This window comes from Cavia porcellus, unplaced genomic scaffold (assembly GCF_034190915.1).
Source record: "Cavia porcellus strain 051 isolate PalLab524CR breed Dunkin Hartley unplaced genomic scaffold, mCavPor4.1 scaffold_1, whole genome shotgun sequence".
Classification (NCBI taxonomy): domain Eukaryota; kingdom Metazoa; phylum Chordata; class Mammalia; order Rodentia; family Caviidae; genus Cavia; species Cavia porcellus.
The window spans coordinates 233982477-233999885 of NW_026947484.1; the positions used below are offsets into that span (position 1 = coordinate 233982477).

The 17409-nt window shown below is 47.6% G+C and overlaps 1 protein-coding gene and 1 long non-coding RNA gene across 3 annotated transcripts; one reads left to right on the plus strand and one right to left on the minus strand.

Moving 5' to 3' along the window:
* Nucleotides 1-3367, minus strand: LOC111757714 (uncharacterized). Its single transcript, XR_002791995.2, has 3 exons — nt 2987-3367; nt 1514-1605; nt 1-1337 (listed from the first exon to the last, which is right to left on the minus strand). It is a non-coding gene; the product is annotated as an uncharacterized LOC111757714 (long non-coding RNA).
* A 27-nt stretch (nt 3368-3394) lies between these two features.
* Nucleotides 3395-17296, plus strand: Cgref1 (cell growth regulator with EF-hand domain 1). 2 transcript variants are annotated; one of them, XM_063230935.1, is made up of 6 exons: nt 3395-3549; nt 14972-15062; nt 15917-15982; nt 16073-16143; nt 16278-16399; nt 16581-17296. In XM_063230935.1, the coding sequence occupies exons 2-6, from the start codon at nt 14977-14979 to the stop codon at nt 17088-17090; spliced, it is 855 nt and encodes a 284-aa protein (XP_063087005.1). In that variant the 5' UTR covers nt 3395-3549; nt 14972-14976; the 3' UTR covers nt 17091-17296. The 2 variants fall into 2 exon arrangements, with proteins under 2 accessions (XP_063087005.1, XP_063087009.1); XM_063230939.1 differs by lacking the exon at nt 15917-15982.
* The last annotated feature ends 113 nt before the right edge of the window (nt 17297-17409 follow it).

Consider the following 17409-nt stretch of genomic DNA (forward strand, 5'->3'; position numbering starts at 1 on the left):
GGCTGAAGACAGACCTGTGCACCCTCAAGATCAACAGCAGGTTGAGACTATCTTGTAAGTAGCACCACCTGGTTGAGTGAGCCCAGCTTGTGAGTCAGACCCTTGATCAGAGCACCCTGACCCATACTCTCATCCTTTTCCAAGAATGACTTGTTGTTAGCACTGTAGTATTATGGAAAACACCCAAACACAGGAAGAAACAGCACCAAGGAGGTTAAGAAGGCAGTTTATTACAGAGTGGGCTTCTGATGACTATGACAAAGAATCAGAGGCCTGCTCAGTGGGGAGTTTCAGGGCTTTTAAAGGGAAGGTAAAGGGGGAGATACAAGGGCAGGTTCAGCCCATATGATTGGAGGGTTGGGTGACATCATGTGTTGTGAGGGCAGTGTAAACGTTACAGGTTACATCACAAGGCTATCAGCTTTACAACGCATGGGTTACAGAGGAAGAAACGTCCTGTTACATTTTAAGTGACATCGTAAGGCCATCGGTTACACAAGGTCAGCAAAGACAGGAGTTTATATAAAGGAAGGAGTGTTCTGTTATTCAGCTTGCTGGACACATCCGCTTGGTCTTGGTGAGCATCCTGGGCAGGCTTTTATTTAAAATTTTAATTTTTCCTCTTCAGTCTGTTTGAATTCTATCCATCACAAGGCCCAGCAGTGAGCACGGTCTCCCTTGCCATACAGATTCCTTCTGACCCACTTTATTGAACTCTCACACATCAAACCAGTATTACTCCTGATCCAAGACACTCTGAGGACAGGTACTATAGGGTTAGGGGACATCCCATGGCTCCCCAAATCCTCCAGAACCATTCAAACTAATTCTAACCTTTTCCTTGTATCATTGAGCCCTCTTTTGGCTCCTATATGCCTCTGGGGGGTCCCTGGTGCTCTCCCAGAAGCAGGGCATGCCTTGCCTCTGATCTCCAGGGTAGCTGTGAATAACCTTCAGCTTTTCTTTCAACAGCACTGACTATACAACGAGTCTATAAGCAAAGGCCAAGGCACAAATCAGCAGGACGCTCAATTCCTGAAGTGCTCTGGGGCTCACAGATTGGAGTCAGAGATTTCGTAGTGGTCAGCGTTCAGATGAAGTGTTAGCTTCTAGGGATGCAATAACAAAGGGCTGCAAACCAGGTGCTACACAGAACAGAAATGTGCTGTGCACGCTTCGGGCACCAGAGGTCAAGATCAAGGCTGCTTCTGAGCTGATCTATGCTTCTTCCTCAGCTTCCGGTGGTTTTCTGATGTCTTCAGCAATCCTCGGCTCCAAGAAGCTTCATCCTGATCTCCATCTCCGTCTTCATACCATGTCTTTCTTAGTCTGTGCTACTGTAATCAAATTACACAGACTGGGAAATTTATAAACAGCAGAAATTTATTTCTCGGGGCTGGGGATTTAGCTCAGCGGCATAAGTGCCTGCCTTGCAAGCAGGCAGTCGTGAGTTCAATCCCCGGTACCGATAAAAAGGAAAAAGACCAAAAAAAAAAAGAAATTTATTTCTCACCATTGTGGGAGCTGGAAAGTCCAAGATGAAGGTGTCAACGTATTCAGTGTCTGGTGATGGCTTTATCTGCATAAGGGGTACCATCTACTTGTCTTTACATGATGGAAAGGACAGAAGGACAGGAGAGCAAGATGAGGAGACTCTGAAGCCTCTTTTATGAGGGAATTAATTTATTCATGAGGCCAAAGCCCTGGTGACCCAATCATTTCTGAAAAAGTCCCGCCTTTACACCATAACAAAGGGGATGAAATTTCAATACACAAATCTGTGGGATCATCCAGACCAAAGTAGCCTTTTTCCTTTGCATGTCCAAATTTTTCCTTTTGATATGGACACCAATCTGGATTCAGATCCCACCCTACCTCAGTGTGGGCTCATCTTATGAGATAAGTCCACAGTAATCGTATTTCCAAATAAGCTCACATCTGAGGCACTGATCCAGGACTTTAACATATTGAAATTTTTTTTTTGTATTGGGATCGAACTCATAACCTCTTGCTTGCCAGGCACATGCTTATGCCTCTGAGCTACATCCCCAGCCCCCCAACATACTGAATTTTGGAGGACACAGCTGAACCCATAACAGATAGTGCCGAAAGATATGTGAGCTGTCGGCATCCTGGGACAGGTGGTCAAGCCTGCTACGTCTGGACCCCAAGTGGAGAGTGAGGAAAGAGATGAGGACTCTATATGTGAAGAAATGACATGGGATGGGGGGGGGCAGTGGTCAGCGGCACTTCCCTCCCCAAAGGATGAGCGATCAGAGTGGCTGATGCTGGGACAGAGTGGCTGATGTTGATGGCGGGTTCTGACAGAGAGGCAGAGGCTGACAGAGAGGCAGAGGCAGAGGCTGAAGACATAAGAGGTCACTGGAAGACCCAAGTCCTTGGGCCGGTGGCTGAGGGTATAGGCTGGTGCCTACCTAGGTGAAGGGACAAGCCACAGGGTCAACAAAGCAACAGTCACACAACTGCAACACTGTGCTGTGAAACAGCTGCCAGCATGGCCCTTAAAATGACAGCTGCAGTGACCACACACTCCCATCGGCCCCTCCCCTCACACAGGGCCACTCTTCAGTAACCTGCGTAGTGAAGGTCACTCAGTGATCCTGCTACCAGAACCAGCATTTGAAGCTCAGTGTCACATAAAAATAAAAAAACAACTGAGCATGAGTTCATCCAGTCTCCTGGGACACATACTGCTATCACCCACACTGTCACACACATAGGCGACTCGCGTGGACACTCACACACTGGCCATCCTCTCTCGAGCCCATACTATCAGTCTGGACACAGTCACACGAAATGCCCCCTACTGTGTCCCAAGTTCCTCATATCCAAGACCGTATACACCAGTCACCACCACAGGTGCTGACAGCAAGTGACATTTATTTTGTCACATACATCCGGGTCCTTCAGGCAGAGCCAGTGGCACCCGGATTTGACTACAGTTAAACATTATTTTCATACGCACCAGCCTCGCTGTCTCTCTGTCTCTAGCTGCAGCCTGGTATCTGTGGTGCACCCCTGTAATTCCAGCACTCTGGAGGCTGAGGCAGGAGAATCACAAGTTTGAGCTCAGCCTGGGCAACTTAGGGATTTAGTGAGACGTGGTCGTACAATAATAAATGAGAAAAGACATGGGGATGGGGATAGAGCTCAGCCCATCGGGTTGGGTGCAATCAGTTAAAAAAAAAACTCTAATTCATTCTCATTCATACTCTCTCTCCCTCTCGCGCACACACACACACACAGCGACACACGCACACGCACACGCACACGCACACGCAGCTCCTCCGGTCCCGATGCAGCGCCGCGCCCCCCCTCGGGGCGGCAGGGAGCCCGCTGGAGCAGGCGGCGGTGCCCACGGGGCGGGGCGGGGCGGGGCGTGGCTGGCGCCGGCTCAGGACTCTGCCCGCCGGGCGGTGGCCGCGGCGGGAGCGCGACGTGGAGGCCACGTGGAGCGGGCGGGAGGGGCGGCAGGCGCGGGCGGCGCGGCAGCCGGAGCGCAGAGGCCAGAGCCGCAGCCCGCAGCAGGTGGGTGGCCCCGGGGGGGGGGTCACGGGGGGGGGCTGGGGCGATGCGGGTCCGCGATGCCCGGCGCCAGCTCTCCGGCCTCGGCCTGAGCGACCGGGGTAGGGGCAGCCGGACCTGAGCCTCTTCTGGGGGCGGAGGAACGGAGAGCAGCAGAGGGCCCCCCCCCCAGGTTGTCTCCCTGCAGCAAGGGGCTGGGCAGGGACCTGCTCAGGTGTGCGCCCCTTGGCCCCGCCTTCTCCTTTCCTGGGGGGCACCGGTGCACCAGAGGGGTAAATCGAGGCAGAAGATTCAGCCCCAAGACTCAGTCTGAAAAAGAATGGATGCCCTGTCGGTGCGGTGGCCCAGAAAGACTGAGGCAGGGGCTGAATGGCAGGGATGCTGTCACAGAGGGACTCTGGGAGGAGATGTTACACAGGTAACTTTAAAGGCTCCTGCACAACCTCTGAATGCAGAGGCGTGTGCTTGAGGCCACGTAGCCTCCCTTAACTCATTACAGCCTGCCCAGGTCTCTGTAAAGCAGGTCCTGCTAAAATCTAGGAGATCACAGGGGTTAAGACATCTCCTTAGATCACACAGCAGAATTGGTCAGAAGCTAACCCCAAGTCTGAGATCTGCTTCATGTACTGGTGCAAAGACTGGCACAAATCATTGTTCCAATGTGAGTGTGAGTGTGTAAGTGTGTGTAGATGACTGAATAATTTTATGGGATTACGATCGACAACACAGGGCTTTCGTGTGTCTCTTAGGGTAGCAGATGTTCATGTACATGGTAAGGATAGAAATGCTTAGAGACATTTGTATTTAACCAGCCGTGGTTCAATGACTGCTTTGTTTCTGTTGCTTACAAAAGCTTTTGTAAATGCTTGCAAATATGCACGTATGGACCAATCCCGTTACACCAGTCTCCTCACACATTACATGAGGTACTGGCCTGCTTGTCTTTAAATAACATAGGTGGGTTTCTGGCAGTAACAACGTCACAGCTGGACTCAGCAGGTAGGAGAATACTATACTCTAAATCCATGTGCAGTTACTTAAAGTTTTAACATGGATTACACCCAAATGCAAGGGTGATCAAGAGGGTCCAGGATATTCCAAATTGAGGATGGAAAAGTTTGGGTAAAAACACTGACAAGTAAAAGTGAGAAGTTTTTTTTTTTTTTTTATCAGTACCGGGGATCGAACTCAACACTGCCTGCTTACAAGGCAGGTGCTTATGCCGCTGAGCTAAATCCCCAGCTCCCAGTGAGGAGTATTTTGGAAGTTTCTGGTACCCCTCAGTTTGAAGCTGAGCCTTAGAATAACGGAGCACCAAAAGATGAATCAAAATAATTTAATATCTGATTGTTGAAGACCTTGCACACGCTGGTAAGGACTCTGGACTGTAACAGATTTAGGGAGCCACTGAAGGTTCTGAACAGTGGAATTCTAGCAGAACGTTTATCTGATGTGGCTATAAAGAAGATACCAGAGGCAAGAAACTATATTTAATGTCTGTAAGAATTAATTTACAACTCACTTAATAGTCACGTTAACTCTGTGAGGTAAACATCACTATCACCACCAGGCAAGCAAGATAACTGGAGGATAATTAACTGGCCCAAGGGCACAGGGACAGCCAGTGGTAGAGGTGGCGTTGAAGGTGGTTCTAGCTGATGCTAAAGCTCTGCTCTCTGACTGCTACACAGACTGGATAGTTAGTTATGTATGGGAGAGGCACATAGGACCAAGTGGCGGTATGACAGGCACTCTGTGGGTCAGGCTCAGACCAGGTATGGCAATCACAGGGCCTGCTCCAAAAGTCACTGAGTCTCAAGACTCAAACATTTGACTAAGCACAAGGAGGGGTTGCCTGAGAGCAAGGTCCGCTGCACACACTACGCCAGCCCTTCCAGGATCTGTGTCCGATTACTACAGCGATTTAACAGACTCCCAGAGCTTAGGGGCTTAGCTGGGTGCAGTGGCACACGCTTGGGAGATCAGCAACTCGGGAGGCTGATCCCAGAAAGACTGAAACTGAAAGATCACAAGTTTGAGGCCAGCCTGGACTACATAGAGCCTATCTCAAAATCAAAAATACGAAGAGCTGGGATGTAGCTCAATCCTGCAAAACAAGACAACAAAAGCCCCGATAAGCTTGACTTTACTCGTGAGCGCTGCCTGGGCAGAGCAGTGGAGACAGTGCATGTGTGCTCTGTGTTGGGTAGGTGACCCCAAGGCTGGGGACCAGAGTCGGGGAAGGCTCCCCCAGCTTGTCAGTCTGGTGAGGATCTGGAGACTCTCCAGGCATTGCTGTCCCTAAGTGATTTCTCCACAAGGCTGAGCGATAGAGGGAGAGAAAGAGAAAGAACCAGACCCGGCAGTCTGTAGCATCATCTCGGCAATGTACAGGGGGCAAATCACAAACAGGAAGAACCAGATTCGGGAATTTGCAGATACATTTTTGGAAGCACCACATTGGCCTAATGCGTGAGCAGGTCAGGAGGGCCAGAAGGTGCTCCCCCTTTATACCTGAAATTCAGTCTGTGGCGTCACAGATGTCCTCTCCTAAGAGGCGACTGCTGGAGGGTGATATGCAAAGCCAGGTAATAAGTTTTGACAGCTCTGAGGGATTTAAATGACTCTGTGTCTCCTGCGGCCTGGGCCCTAGCAGTGAGCAGATGGTAGGAGAGAGCGATTTGAAGGGACTGGGGAGGGGGTTCCCAGGGGGAGGGTGGGGGGGCACCGCGGAGCCATCCAGGAAAGCCTGTGGAAGGAAAGGCAGCATTGTGTAACAGCACTATGGCTCCTGCAGGCCATGCCTGGGCAGTGTGCTGGACCACCCTGAGCTACAGACGGGAACCTGGGACAGACAAGGCATTAGAACGTAGGCAGCCCCAGGTTAGACAGAGCTCAGGCCCTTAACTTGACCTCAACCACTGTGCTAGCAATTCCCTCTCTGTCTCTGCGTGTCTCTGTGTCTGTCTCTGCCCCACCCTACTCCAGTGCTGTGACGACCCCAGCCCTTTTTATTTTTTATTTTGATTCAGGGTCTTGCTGAGTTGTCAGACGGGGCTCAGACTTTCGATCCTTCTGCCTCAGCCTCTCCTGTAGCTAGTATTACAGATGCACGCTATTGTGACCCACTTGGCTTCTCTATTTTTCTCTCTTAATGTTTCTCACTTCATTTTATTTTGTTTTGTTTTAGTACTAAGAACTGAAGCCAGAACCTTTGCATTGAGCTATGTCACCAGTTTTTTTTATTGTTTAGTTTGAGACAGGATCTCACTAAGTTGCTTAATTGCCTGAACTGGGCTTGAAATTTTGATCCTCTGGCCTTAGTTCCCAGGGTGTTGGGATTACAAGGGTGCACCATCACCTCAGGTTCTCTTAATTGTTTTAATATCTCCTTATATATTTGCAAGCCTTAAGTAGAAAAAGAGTAATTCTACCTCAAGCTATGAGGCTGTTGGTAAGATAGTGCCTTACCTATGGTAGGTTTTTTTTTTGTTGTTGTTTGTTTTTGTTTTTTTGAGACAGGGTCTCCCTGTGTAGTTCAGGCTGGCCTTGAGCTCACTTTGTAGCCTAGGCTGGTCTTGAACTTGCAACATCCTCCTGCCTCAGCCTCCTGAGTGCTGGGATTACAGGTGTGAGCCACCATGCCTGGCTTTATGGTAGGTATTTAAGAAGCAGCACAAAAATGCATCAAAGTGGTAGCTCAGTGCTAGTGTACTTGCCTAGCATGTGGGAGGCCTGAGGTTCAAACCCCAGTCCCACAAAATTTTTTAAAAAGAAATGAATGTTTGTATTTATTGTGCAAACATACCGACATTCACCTTCCTGGGGAATGCATGCCCTCCTGTCTCTGGCTGCCCCTGGGTTGCTCAGGCAGCTTCCCACCACTGGGGCAAATGCCTGGAGTAACCAGCAGTGAAGCGCAAAGGGGTATTGGGTTTAGGGCTTGAGGCCTGTAGTTCGGTCTTGGCTACAGGCCCAAAAGCAAGAGAACCAAGCAAGAGAATCATGGCAGGGAGCACAAGGCCCAGCTAAGCTGCTTGCTTGTGGCTGGAAGGGAAAGAGGGACAGACCGAGGCCCCACAGTGTCCTTCAGGACAACTCCAAGGACCCCAAACCTCCACTAGGGCCCAGGGTTTTTTGGGGATGCTCCAGACCCAAACCAAAACCCCCCCAGAATCCTCTGTGGTGTCCTGGCCAGGGTCCATAGCACCTGGCTTTCTCCTCTGGCCTCTGTGGGCCACCACAGATGCAGAGAAGGGGGCCTCTTCCAGCCACTCTTGGCTGGCCACAGGGCCCCTATGAACAGGTTCTTGTTGCTGACCTCCCTGGATATGAGGTCTGCACATCTGGAGTGCCTAATCCCCATCAGCACGCATGGGGTTAACGGTGAGACTACAGTCCTCATCCCTCACCTGCTGAGGCTGGAGGTCCCTAGAGGCCTCCAAACCCTTATCACTTGTTGCCTTTAACTTGACCAAGGGTGTCTTCTTATGATACAGAAATACAGAATTTTTTTATTTTTTTATTTAGAGGTGGGTAGTGCTGAGGATTGAACCCAGGGCCTTACACATGCAAGGCAAGAACTCTAGCACTGAGCCACCTCCCCAGCCTGACAAGTTTGGATTTTTGACATATAAATCACCCATAGTTTTTCCTTTAGAATTTATGAGTTTAAAATATTTATTGCCGAGGCTGGGGATTTAGCTCAGTGGCATAAGCACCTGCCTTGCAAGCAGGAGGTTGTGAGTTTGATCCCTGGTACCGATAAAAATGAAAAAGACAAAAAAATATATATATAAAAAAAATTTATTGCCTTGATGGCTCTGTTGTATAATATGATTTGTGTAGTCAGCTATTACCTAAATGTTAGACACTCAGGTTGTGTTGTTTTTTTAAAAATAATATACATAGCACAGCTGTATGTATCTCCAGTTTCTTTTTTAGTTGCATTTTTCTTTATGCAGAGTCCAAAGTGACATTGTTGGGTCTGAGTTTTCTGGCAGTTAATATACACATTTGCAGATCACTGTCTTAAAGCAGTTCAGCTTGAATTCCACACCCAATATAGGCTCCTCCTCACTGGTTCAATTTCTGTAACAGTTACAGGACTATTGAAAGTTTTCGATTTCTTTTGCTAGTAGGTTTTTCTAGGAAATTGACTCTATCTTCTGTTTTCAATTCATTGTTATTTCTGTAGTTTTGTCTCTTGATCTTCCTAATATTTCTCATTCCTAACACTGCTTTTTCTCTTGTTCTTAAAAATTGTCAAAAGTTGTCTATCTTTTGAGGTTTTTTTCCAATACTGAGGATCAAACCCAGGGTCCCCTCTCCCCACACTGAGCCTCACCCCAAGCCTTTTTAATTTTTTGTTTTGAAACAGGGTCCTTCTAAAATTCTCAGCTTCAAACTTGTGATCTTTCTGCCTCGGCCTCTTGAGTAGCTGGGGTTATAGTCATGAGCCAAATTTTATTAGATCTTTTTAAAGAAACAATCTGTGTTTGTCTCTGTGTTTGCTACTTTATCTCTACTGTGTTTATAATTTGTTATTTTTATTTATTTAAACTTACTCCTCTTGCTAGCTTCTTGAGTTGGAACTATACTCATTAATTTTTAGCTTTTCTTGTAATAAAAGCTTTTAAGTTGGTACATTTTTCCTGCTGCTCCCATATTTTTCAATTCTAAGTATTTAACAATTTTCATTATTTCCTTTGTGAGCATGTATAAGTATGCCTTATAAATTTCCAAATACATGAGATTTTTAAAATACTTTGGTACTGTTTCTTATGTAATTGCATTTTGATCATTTGGCCTGAGATTGATTCCTTAATGTCAGTTGAGCTGTACTCTCTGGGCTGGTATCCGTCAATTTTTGTAAATATCCCGTGTTTAAGCTGGGTGTGGTGGTGCGTGCCCATAATCGCAGCACTCAGGGGCCTGAGACGGGAGGATCCTCACAAGTTTAGGCCAACCTGGGCCACAAGTAAGACCCTGCTTTAAAAAAAGTCCCATGTGTGCTGGAGAAGAACATATGTTGCTAATTGAAGCAGGATTCTATGTGTGTTCACTAGCTCAGGCTTAGTAAGCTGTATTCAAATTTTCTATAGTCTTACTAATTTTTAGTCTGCTTAGTACTGAGTGAGGCATGTTAAATTTTGCCACTATAATGACAGATTTGGTTTTTCCCCTTAGAGTTATACCAGCTCTTGATGCAGGTATTTTGAGGCTATGGTATTAAGTATACACAAATTCAGATTTATTATGTTTTCCTATAGAGAATTAAGCTTTTTGTCATTTTATAATGGCTCTTATAAGCTTTATTTTCTAGCTGATGAGTTCGTATAATTTATACTTATTATGATTACTGAGATACTTGGCTTTATTGCTAAAATCTTATTTTTTGTCTTTTTTTTAATTCTTTTTTTTAATTTGTCTTTTTGTTAAATTCTTTTTGTTTTTTCTTTTACGTGTGTGTGTGTGTGTGTGTGTGTGTGTGTGTGTGTGTGTGTGTGGTACTGGGCCTTCACACTGAGCTACATCCCCAGACCTTTTTCATTTTTCATCTTATTTATTTTTATTAGGCAAGGTTTTGCTAGGTAGCCCAGGCCCGCCTCAAACTCACGGTGAACCTCCTGCCTCATTTTTTATTTTGAAACGGTTTGTTTCTGAATTGCCCAGGCTGAGCTTGAATGTATGATCTTCCTGCCTCAGCCTCCTAAGTAGCTGAGATTGCAGGTGTGCACCATGATGCCCAGATTTTTTTTTCCGGTACTGGAGATCGAACTCACAACATCGTATTGCCAAGCAGGCACTTAGGCCACTGAGCTAAACCCCCGGCCCTTGTTGCCTAGAATTTTAAAAATTTCTTTTTTGTCTCATTTTCTGCCTCTATTTTGAATTCTTTAACTATTCCATTAATTTTTTTTCTCTAGTGATGTGAGTTTCCACATTCCATTTCTGTTTCTTTTTGGTGATTATTCTGAAATATTAAATATATTAATACTTAGGGAATGGGGATTTAGCTCAGGGGCATAAGCGCCTGCCTGGCAAGCTTGAGGTCATGAGTTTGATCCTCGGTTAAACCCCCCCAAAAGAAATATATATAGTATATATTTAGCAAAATATTCTCTTCCCAAACAACCATTTCACCTTATATGCTATGCAGTGTTGTAGACCAGACAACTGTACCTTTTTGCCCCATAGATTAACATGATTTTCATTAACAGTCTTTAGTGTTTAGATTTTTCACAAATTATCTGATTTCTTTGCTCAACATTTTCCCTTGTGTTTCAAACCTTCTTTCTAGGATATTTTTCTTGAAACACATATCTTGGAATTTCCTTTAATGAAGCAGTGTTAGTTAGATGTGGTGAGTGGTGCATGCCTGTAATCTCAGCCCTCAGGAGGCTGAGGCAGGAGGATCGCTGTAAGCTCAAGGCCAGTTTGGGTGACATAGTGCGTTCAAGGCCAGCCTAAACTACACAGTGAGACCCTGGGTTATGTTTCCCTTTACTCAGCACTGGGGATAGAACTCAGGGCCTCAGGTGTACCAGGCACCCCCTCTACCACTCAGCTCTCCCTCCTCAGCCTTGAAAGAGCATTTCACAGAGAGCAGAGTCCGGGACCAGCAGTTTCTTCTGCCTCTGAACGCATGCACATCCCATATCTCTGCACTGGGTAACGCTTACTGTGGAGAAATCAGCTGTCACTTTAATTACTTTTCTTTTTTTTCTTTTTTCTTTTTTTTTTTTTTTTTTTTTTTGTCTTTTTCCTTTTTATCGGTACCGGGGATCGAACTCACGACTGCCTGCTTGCAAGGCTGGCGCTTATGCCGCTGAGCTAAACCCCCAGCCCACTTTAATTACTTTTCCAGATTTGTCTTTTCTGTCTGATTGTTTTTACAGTGTTCTTCTCTCTGGTTTGTGATTCACTGCAGTAGGCCTGGCTGTGTTTTTCTGTTTGTTTAGTCTGGGTGGCATTGTTGAACTTCCTGATTGACACAGCAGTGATTTTCAACCTACTCGGAAAACCTCAGTATTATTTCTTCAAATACTGCCTCCGTCCAATTGTATCTGTTATTGCCCCCGTGCCGTTTAACCTTTATTTATATTTCTTTTATTTTTAACTCAGTGAACTACATTCTGGGTAATTTATTTGGGTCTCTATTCTAGCTCATTCATTCTCGTATCAGCTGTGTCTAATCTGTTTCATTTGCCTGTTGCATTTTTCAAGATCAACTTTTATGACTAGAGATTACATTTTGTACAACTTTAGTTGGTCATCTTGATGCTCTCATTTCTTTCTCATCATTTTAATCATCCTTTTAATTCCTTACAACAGGAAATATTCTTACAGGAATTCCACTATAGATCCCTTTTTTTGTACCGGGGATTGAACTCTCGACCTCATGCTTGCCAGGCAGGTGCTTATGCCACTGAGCTAAACCCCCTACCCTAAGAATTCCAGTATAATACTTACTCTGTTGTTTCACTGGCTCATAGTCAATGTCGCATTTCCTTGTGTATTTATGACTTTTTAACTGAGAGTTCACATTTCTTTTTAGTACCGAGGATCGAACTCACAACCTCGCGCTTGCAAGGCAGGCAGTTAGGCCACTGAGCTAAATCCCTGGCCCAGAGTTCACATTTCTTTTTCTTTTTCTTTTTTTTTTTTTTTTTTTTTTTTTTTTTTTTTTTTTTTTTTTGGTCTTGTCTTCATTCTTTGCATCTCTCTCTCTCTCTTTTTTTTTTTTCTTAATTTTATTTAAGGAGAAAAGAAAAAAAAGCAGGGAAAGGGTACAAGTTATACAGATTTACAGAAAAAAAATGAACAGTAAGAAATCACTAGTTAATGGATTACATATTGTCATCTTAGAAATAATTGTTCAAGTCACAAAATTAAAGCTTGTAAAGTGGACATTCCATCAATGATACTGCAAACAGTTCTGTTCATTGATCCAAAGAGTTCACATTTCTTAAAACTTTACCAATGGAAAATTTTTGAGGCCTCAGGTGGAGTTGAGCTCCTCCACAGAAAATGTATGTTGTCTTCTATGGCCACTATCAACTAGTTACACTTCAAAATAAATTATCTACCTGGGTTTTCCGGACCATGGGGAACCGTAATCCAGGCTTCACACCACATTGGAGCAGGCTGTGTACACATTCTCAGAGGAGACTGGTTTTCTCCTTTTGCTTAGCACCCACCCCAGGAGGACGAGCGTCTCGGCTGCCCTTCGCCCTGGCCGTCTTTGGCTCACCCTTGTACGTGCACGGCTATTTGGCATGGCAGCTTGCTCCAGGGAACCTCTTGACTCTTTCCGGAGTGGGTGGGCCCAGGTTTGTCTCTGGTCTCTGCTGCACGCTGCTGTCATGCAGGCAGCTCAAGTTCACACGCCGGGTTTGGCGACACACGTGAGGCTGATGTCAAGCTCACCTTTCACCCGCGTTACAATTTCCACTGTGCTTTTCTGAACGCTGTGACTTTCTTGCCAACTCAGTGCATTCAAGAGGATATTTTCTATTTTTATCCAGCATCGTAGTTACTTTCTTCAGGTCACTTATTATTGTAATCTGAGACAGGATGTCTGGATGGTCGGCTCACCCATCCTGTCACCGGTCGTGTCCCTCTGAGGGTTCCGTGTTGATGTGGGGACCTCATGCCTTGCAGAATCCCAAGACTTTGTCTCCTTTCCTGGGAACAATAACTCAAACCCAAGGGCCTGCTGTGCCAGCTGATGCTGCCGGCCACACTTAGAGCAGCCGAGGTTTGACAGCCTTTTGGCCACTGGAGCTTAGAGACACTGAAAAACTATGTGTATTCACTGTGGCTCTAGGGGCCAATCACATGCGTGGAGAAATGATTCAGGTTCTGTGGGCTCACCTTTTTGTTGTGCTGTGTCTTGCTCCAGGCAGCTCAAGATGGCAGAAGTTTTGTTTATCTCTAGATCCAGATGCTTAGCTGCACCAACCCTCACCTCTTAGGAGACTGATGTCCCTGCTGGTAGGAGCTCTGCATCTCTTGGGTCATGGAATTTTGGGAGGAGCTGCTGAAAGCTATAAAACTTCCTCTAATAAAATCCATTCCAGACATCCTATAGGGGCCCCATGTCAGAGAGCTCCTTATCCTCCGCTCAGTCCATTGAACAGCTGGTGATTTTTATTCCCAGAGATGGGCGTGTGGTCTGAGGCCTCAGCTTTGGTAAGCCCCTGCCCCCTTGGAAGCTCGTTATTTGTCTATATACCTGGGACCAAGCAGAAAGCTTTGTTTTCTGTGTTTTCAATGGATCCCTTTTGTGTTTGAGTTCATAGAATCAATTATGATACTGTTTTTGCTGTGTTCCTCTGCAATGTAGATCTAAGGGGAAGTTTTTATTTTTTCTTACTTTATAGTAAGATCTGGTTTTCCTCACTGTGCTAAGTAAGCCGCAACTCTGAGAGCCACTGTGGGTTTGACCCTAGTATGCTGTTGAGTCTGAGTACGGACTCAGAGTATGGACCCGACTGTGTACTTTTTCAAGGAGTTTGAGCCCCTTGGGATTTGTTCTCCCATGGGATTTTAGTAAGTGCAGGCTAACAATCTGTCACCCGTTTTGCCTGTGTAAGTCTTGCTCTTGGTCCCCATATTTGTAATCTGGCTGTTTCCCTAGGTTGGCTAAGCTTTTCTTCTATCTGTGGAATGAGTGGCCTGAGGTAGGCAGGATACTACAGTTGCATTTCTCAGCATCTCAGGGCCTTGCAGGGACAACAGGCCTGGGCTGCAGGGAGGGTGAGCCCTGACCCCAGTACTGCTTCCACTAGGGTAGCTCAGCTTTTATGCACTTTATATACCGGAGCTGGAGTAGGATATATTTTGAGCAAAATTCCTGTCTTAGTTACTTTTCATTGCCAGAACAAAATACTCAACAACCACAAGCTAAAAGAGGAAAGGTTTATTATAGCTCAAGTTTGTAAAGGTTTCAGTCCATGATCAGCTGGCTCCAAGGCAGGGTGGCGTGGCAGAGGAGAAACAGTCCATGGCAGGAGGCAGCAAGCAGCAGCAGCCTGCCTTCCATGAGTCCCTCATGTCCCATCCAGGCTACAGGCCTATTGGTTGGTACCACCCATATCCAACATGTGGCTTCCCATTATTCACACCCAGAACTATGCTAAACCAGTTCAGTTTATCACCCCTTAATCCATGTTCCTACACCCTAGATTCAGCCAGCTCCAAAAAGCTCCACCCATGAGCACATGAGGCTTTGGGGTGATATCTAGACACAAGCTATAACAGTGCCATAGCTCACTGTCTGCCATGCAGGAGTCCTCCCTGAGGAGAGGGCAGGCAAAGACAGGGAGAGAAGGCATTTGTTTCTGACCCAACTGATCCCTGGAACTGTAGCAGCCACTCCTTTCCGACCTCCTAATTCTGCTCCTCGTTCCTGCCCCAGGGAGGATGTTACCTCAGATGATGAGAGTGCTAATGCTGCCACTGCTGCTGCCCGCCCTGGCCCATGCTGCTCCCAAGGATGGAGCCACCAGGTAAGGGACCAGGAGGACAGGACCATGAGCTGGGGTGGGATGAGTCTCTGGAGAACCCAAGGGTATGGCAGACCCCTTAGGGGGCCACGAAACTTGGGCGATCTCTATGTACCCACCCCAACCTCCTGCTTTGTGCCTGTCAGGAAGAAGCTAGAGGCCAGGGAAGGGGTGCAGTCCTGTAATCAAGTACCAGGGGAGTGAAGGTCATTTTATTAGCGTTGCCCTCTGGAGGTCTTACTGGTGTTGGGCAGAGATGTGCTTGGTAGGAGAGGAGACAGATGCAGGAAGAGCCACCAGGATTGGCAGCAGTGACCAAAGTGGCTACAACAAACCTGGCCTGATATGTGGCCCCATCCAGAAGCAGAAGCCCATTTTGAGCTTTGGAGACTGGTTAAGAGAGCCTGAGAAAACCGAACCCCCCCAATCTGACACGTGTGCCCTCTGCTTGAAAAAAAGAGGCATCGATATCATGGAGCGAGCTGGGTCTGTGTAAACCTGACAGGGCCACCAGGCTCCTCCAGGATCCACCCTTGGCTCTTGGCCATCACAACCCACATTCTCTGCCACTCATCGAGCTTCTTGGGCCTCCACTGTGTGCATAGCAGGTGTGGCTTCACATGGCCTCAGCCCCACCTGATATTCTTTGGGTTTCACTTAAAGTTTAAATAAGGCATTTCAGAAAGGATCTGAGGAAGTAAGACCAGAAGAGCCTCTTCCTCACAAGACTTTTGGGAATCTGAGGGAGCGCCTCCTCTGGGCCCGGGAAGAAACTGAGCCAGGAGGCTGGGGTGGAGGCTGGCAGGCTGGGCCTCAGGCAGGCTCTCTGCAAGGCCAGTCCTTTCCTCCTCCTCCAGGCAGGACCTTGATGTGCAACCCCAACCCCTGACCAACCCCTTCCAGCCAGGGTCAGAGCAGCTCCGGTGAGTAGCTGACTGGGGCCTTGAGAGTGCAAGCCAGGCTTGGGGCCTCAGACTGGCACCACCCAGGCTGATTTGCCCCTTCTCCAACAGACTGCTGCAACACTACCTAAAGGGACTAGAGAGGATGGAAGAGGATCCGGAGCACATGAACCGGGAACGGGGTAAGGGGCTGGGCTGGTGGACCAGGCCTAGGACACTCGGGGCAGCCAGAGCAGAGCCTGAGAGCTGGCTGCCCGCTGACTCTGCCTTCTCTGCCTGCTCTGAACACCTCTTCTAACCCAGCTTCTCTCTCCAGTTCTCCTCTACCTCTTTGCCCTCCATGACTATGACCAAAGCGGCCAGCTGGATGGGCTGGAGCTGTTGTCCATGTTGACAGAGGCTCTGGCCCCCGGAGCTGCCAACTTTCCCGCAAACCCGGTAAGCTCTGCAGGGGGTCCAGCTCCTTGGTTTTTGGTCTTTCTCATCATGACTATGGATGAATCTCCTGTAAAAGGCAGGGCTGAGGGCCTACGTAACAGGGGAGGGGGCATTGAGCAGGGATGCTCCAGAGGACATCTCTGGTCGCTGGAGACCTCATGGTGACTCTGTGCTCCCACAGGTGATCCTGGTTGTGGACAAGGTGCTGGAGTCCCAGGACCTGGACAGAGATGGGCTTATCTCCCCTGCAGAGCTCATCAGCTTTCCAGCAGACACTCTCAGGGACACAGAGCTCACGGAACCCTTCGCTCCAGCTCCCCAGGAGACACAGACTGAGGAGGGGCAGGGCCAGTTAGCAAAGAACCCCATGAGACAAGAAACTCAGCAGGCTCTGGGGCCCAGAGAAGAAGCTGGGGCCCAGGAAGAGGCCAGGAGGGACTCCCTGGAGCCTGTTCAGGAGACTGGGGTTCAAGAAGGGGCTGAAGAAGACACTCTAAGTCCCAAAGTGGGGAATGGGGGACAGGGAGTTGCTGAAGAAGCCCCAGGTTCCAGAGGTGATATTGGGGTGCAGGCAGAGGCCAGCGATAATGAGGCAGGAGCCAGAGAGCTTCTAAGGGAAACACTGGAGTCCAGAAATACCCCAGGTGAGCTTGAGCCTCACGCTATTCAGCTGGAGAACGATGAGATATGAACCTTGAGGAACAGGCTTGCACCCCTCAAAGTCTTGGTGCCGGATGTAAGCCTGAAGGGTGTGGTGTGCATGCTGGGGTGAAGGCCCCCTCTGTGTCACCTTTCTGACGCCAGTAGGTGCCCGGTCTGCCTGTGCAGCTCAGGGAGATGCTATATTAAAGGGCAGCTTTGGGGCCCAAACAACTAATAAAGGACAAAGTGAATTCATCTGCTGGACCATGTGTCTACTGTCCAGCCTGTCCAGAAGCCTTCAGAGCCACAGCGGTCTAGGGACTAGACGGGTCCTTTAGAGATTTAGCTTTCCCAGTGTTCCTGGGCCC

Coding starts and splice junctions, on each gene's coding strand:
- Cgref1 (XM_063230935.1), top strand. CDS start 14,977: ATGTTACCTCAGATGATGAGAGTGCTAATGCTGCCACTGCTGCTGCCC. Junction 15,063..15,916: donor CCCAAGGATGGAGCCACCAG/GTAAGGGACCAG, acceptor CTCCTCCTCCAG/GCAGGACCTTGATGTGCAAC. Junction 15,983..16,072: donor CCAGGGTCAGAGCAGCTCCG/GTGAGTAGCTGA, acceptor CTTCTCCAACAG/ACTGCTGCAACACTACCTAA.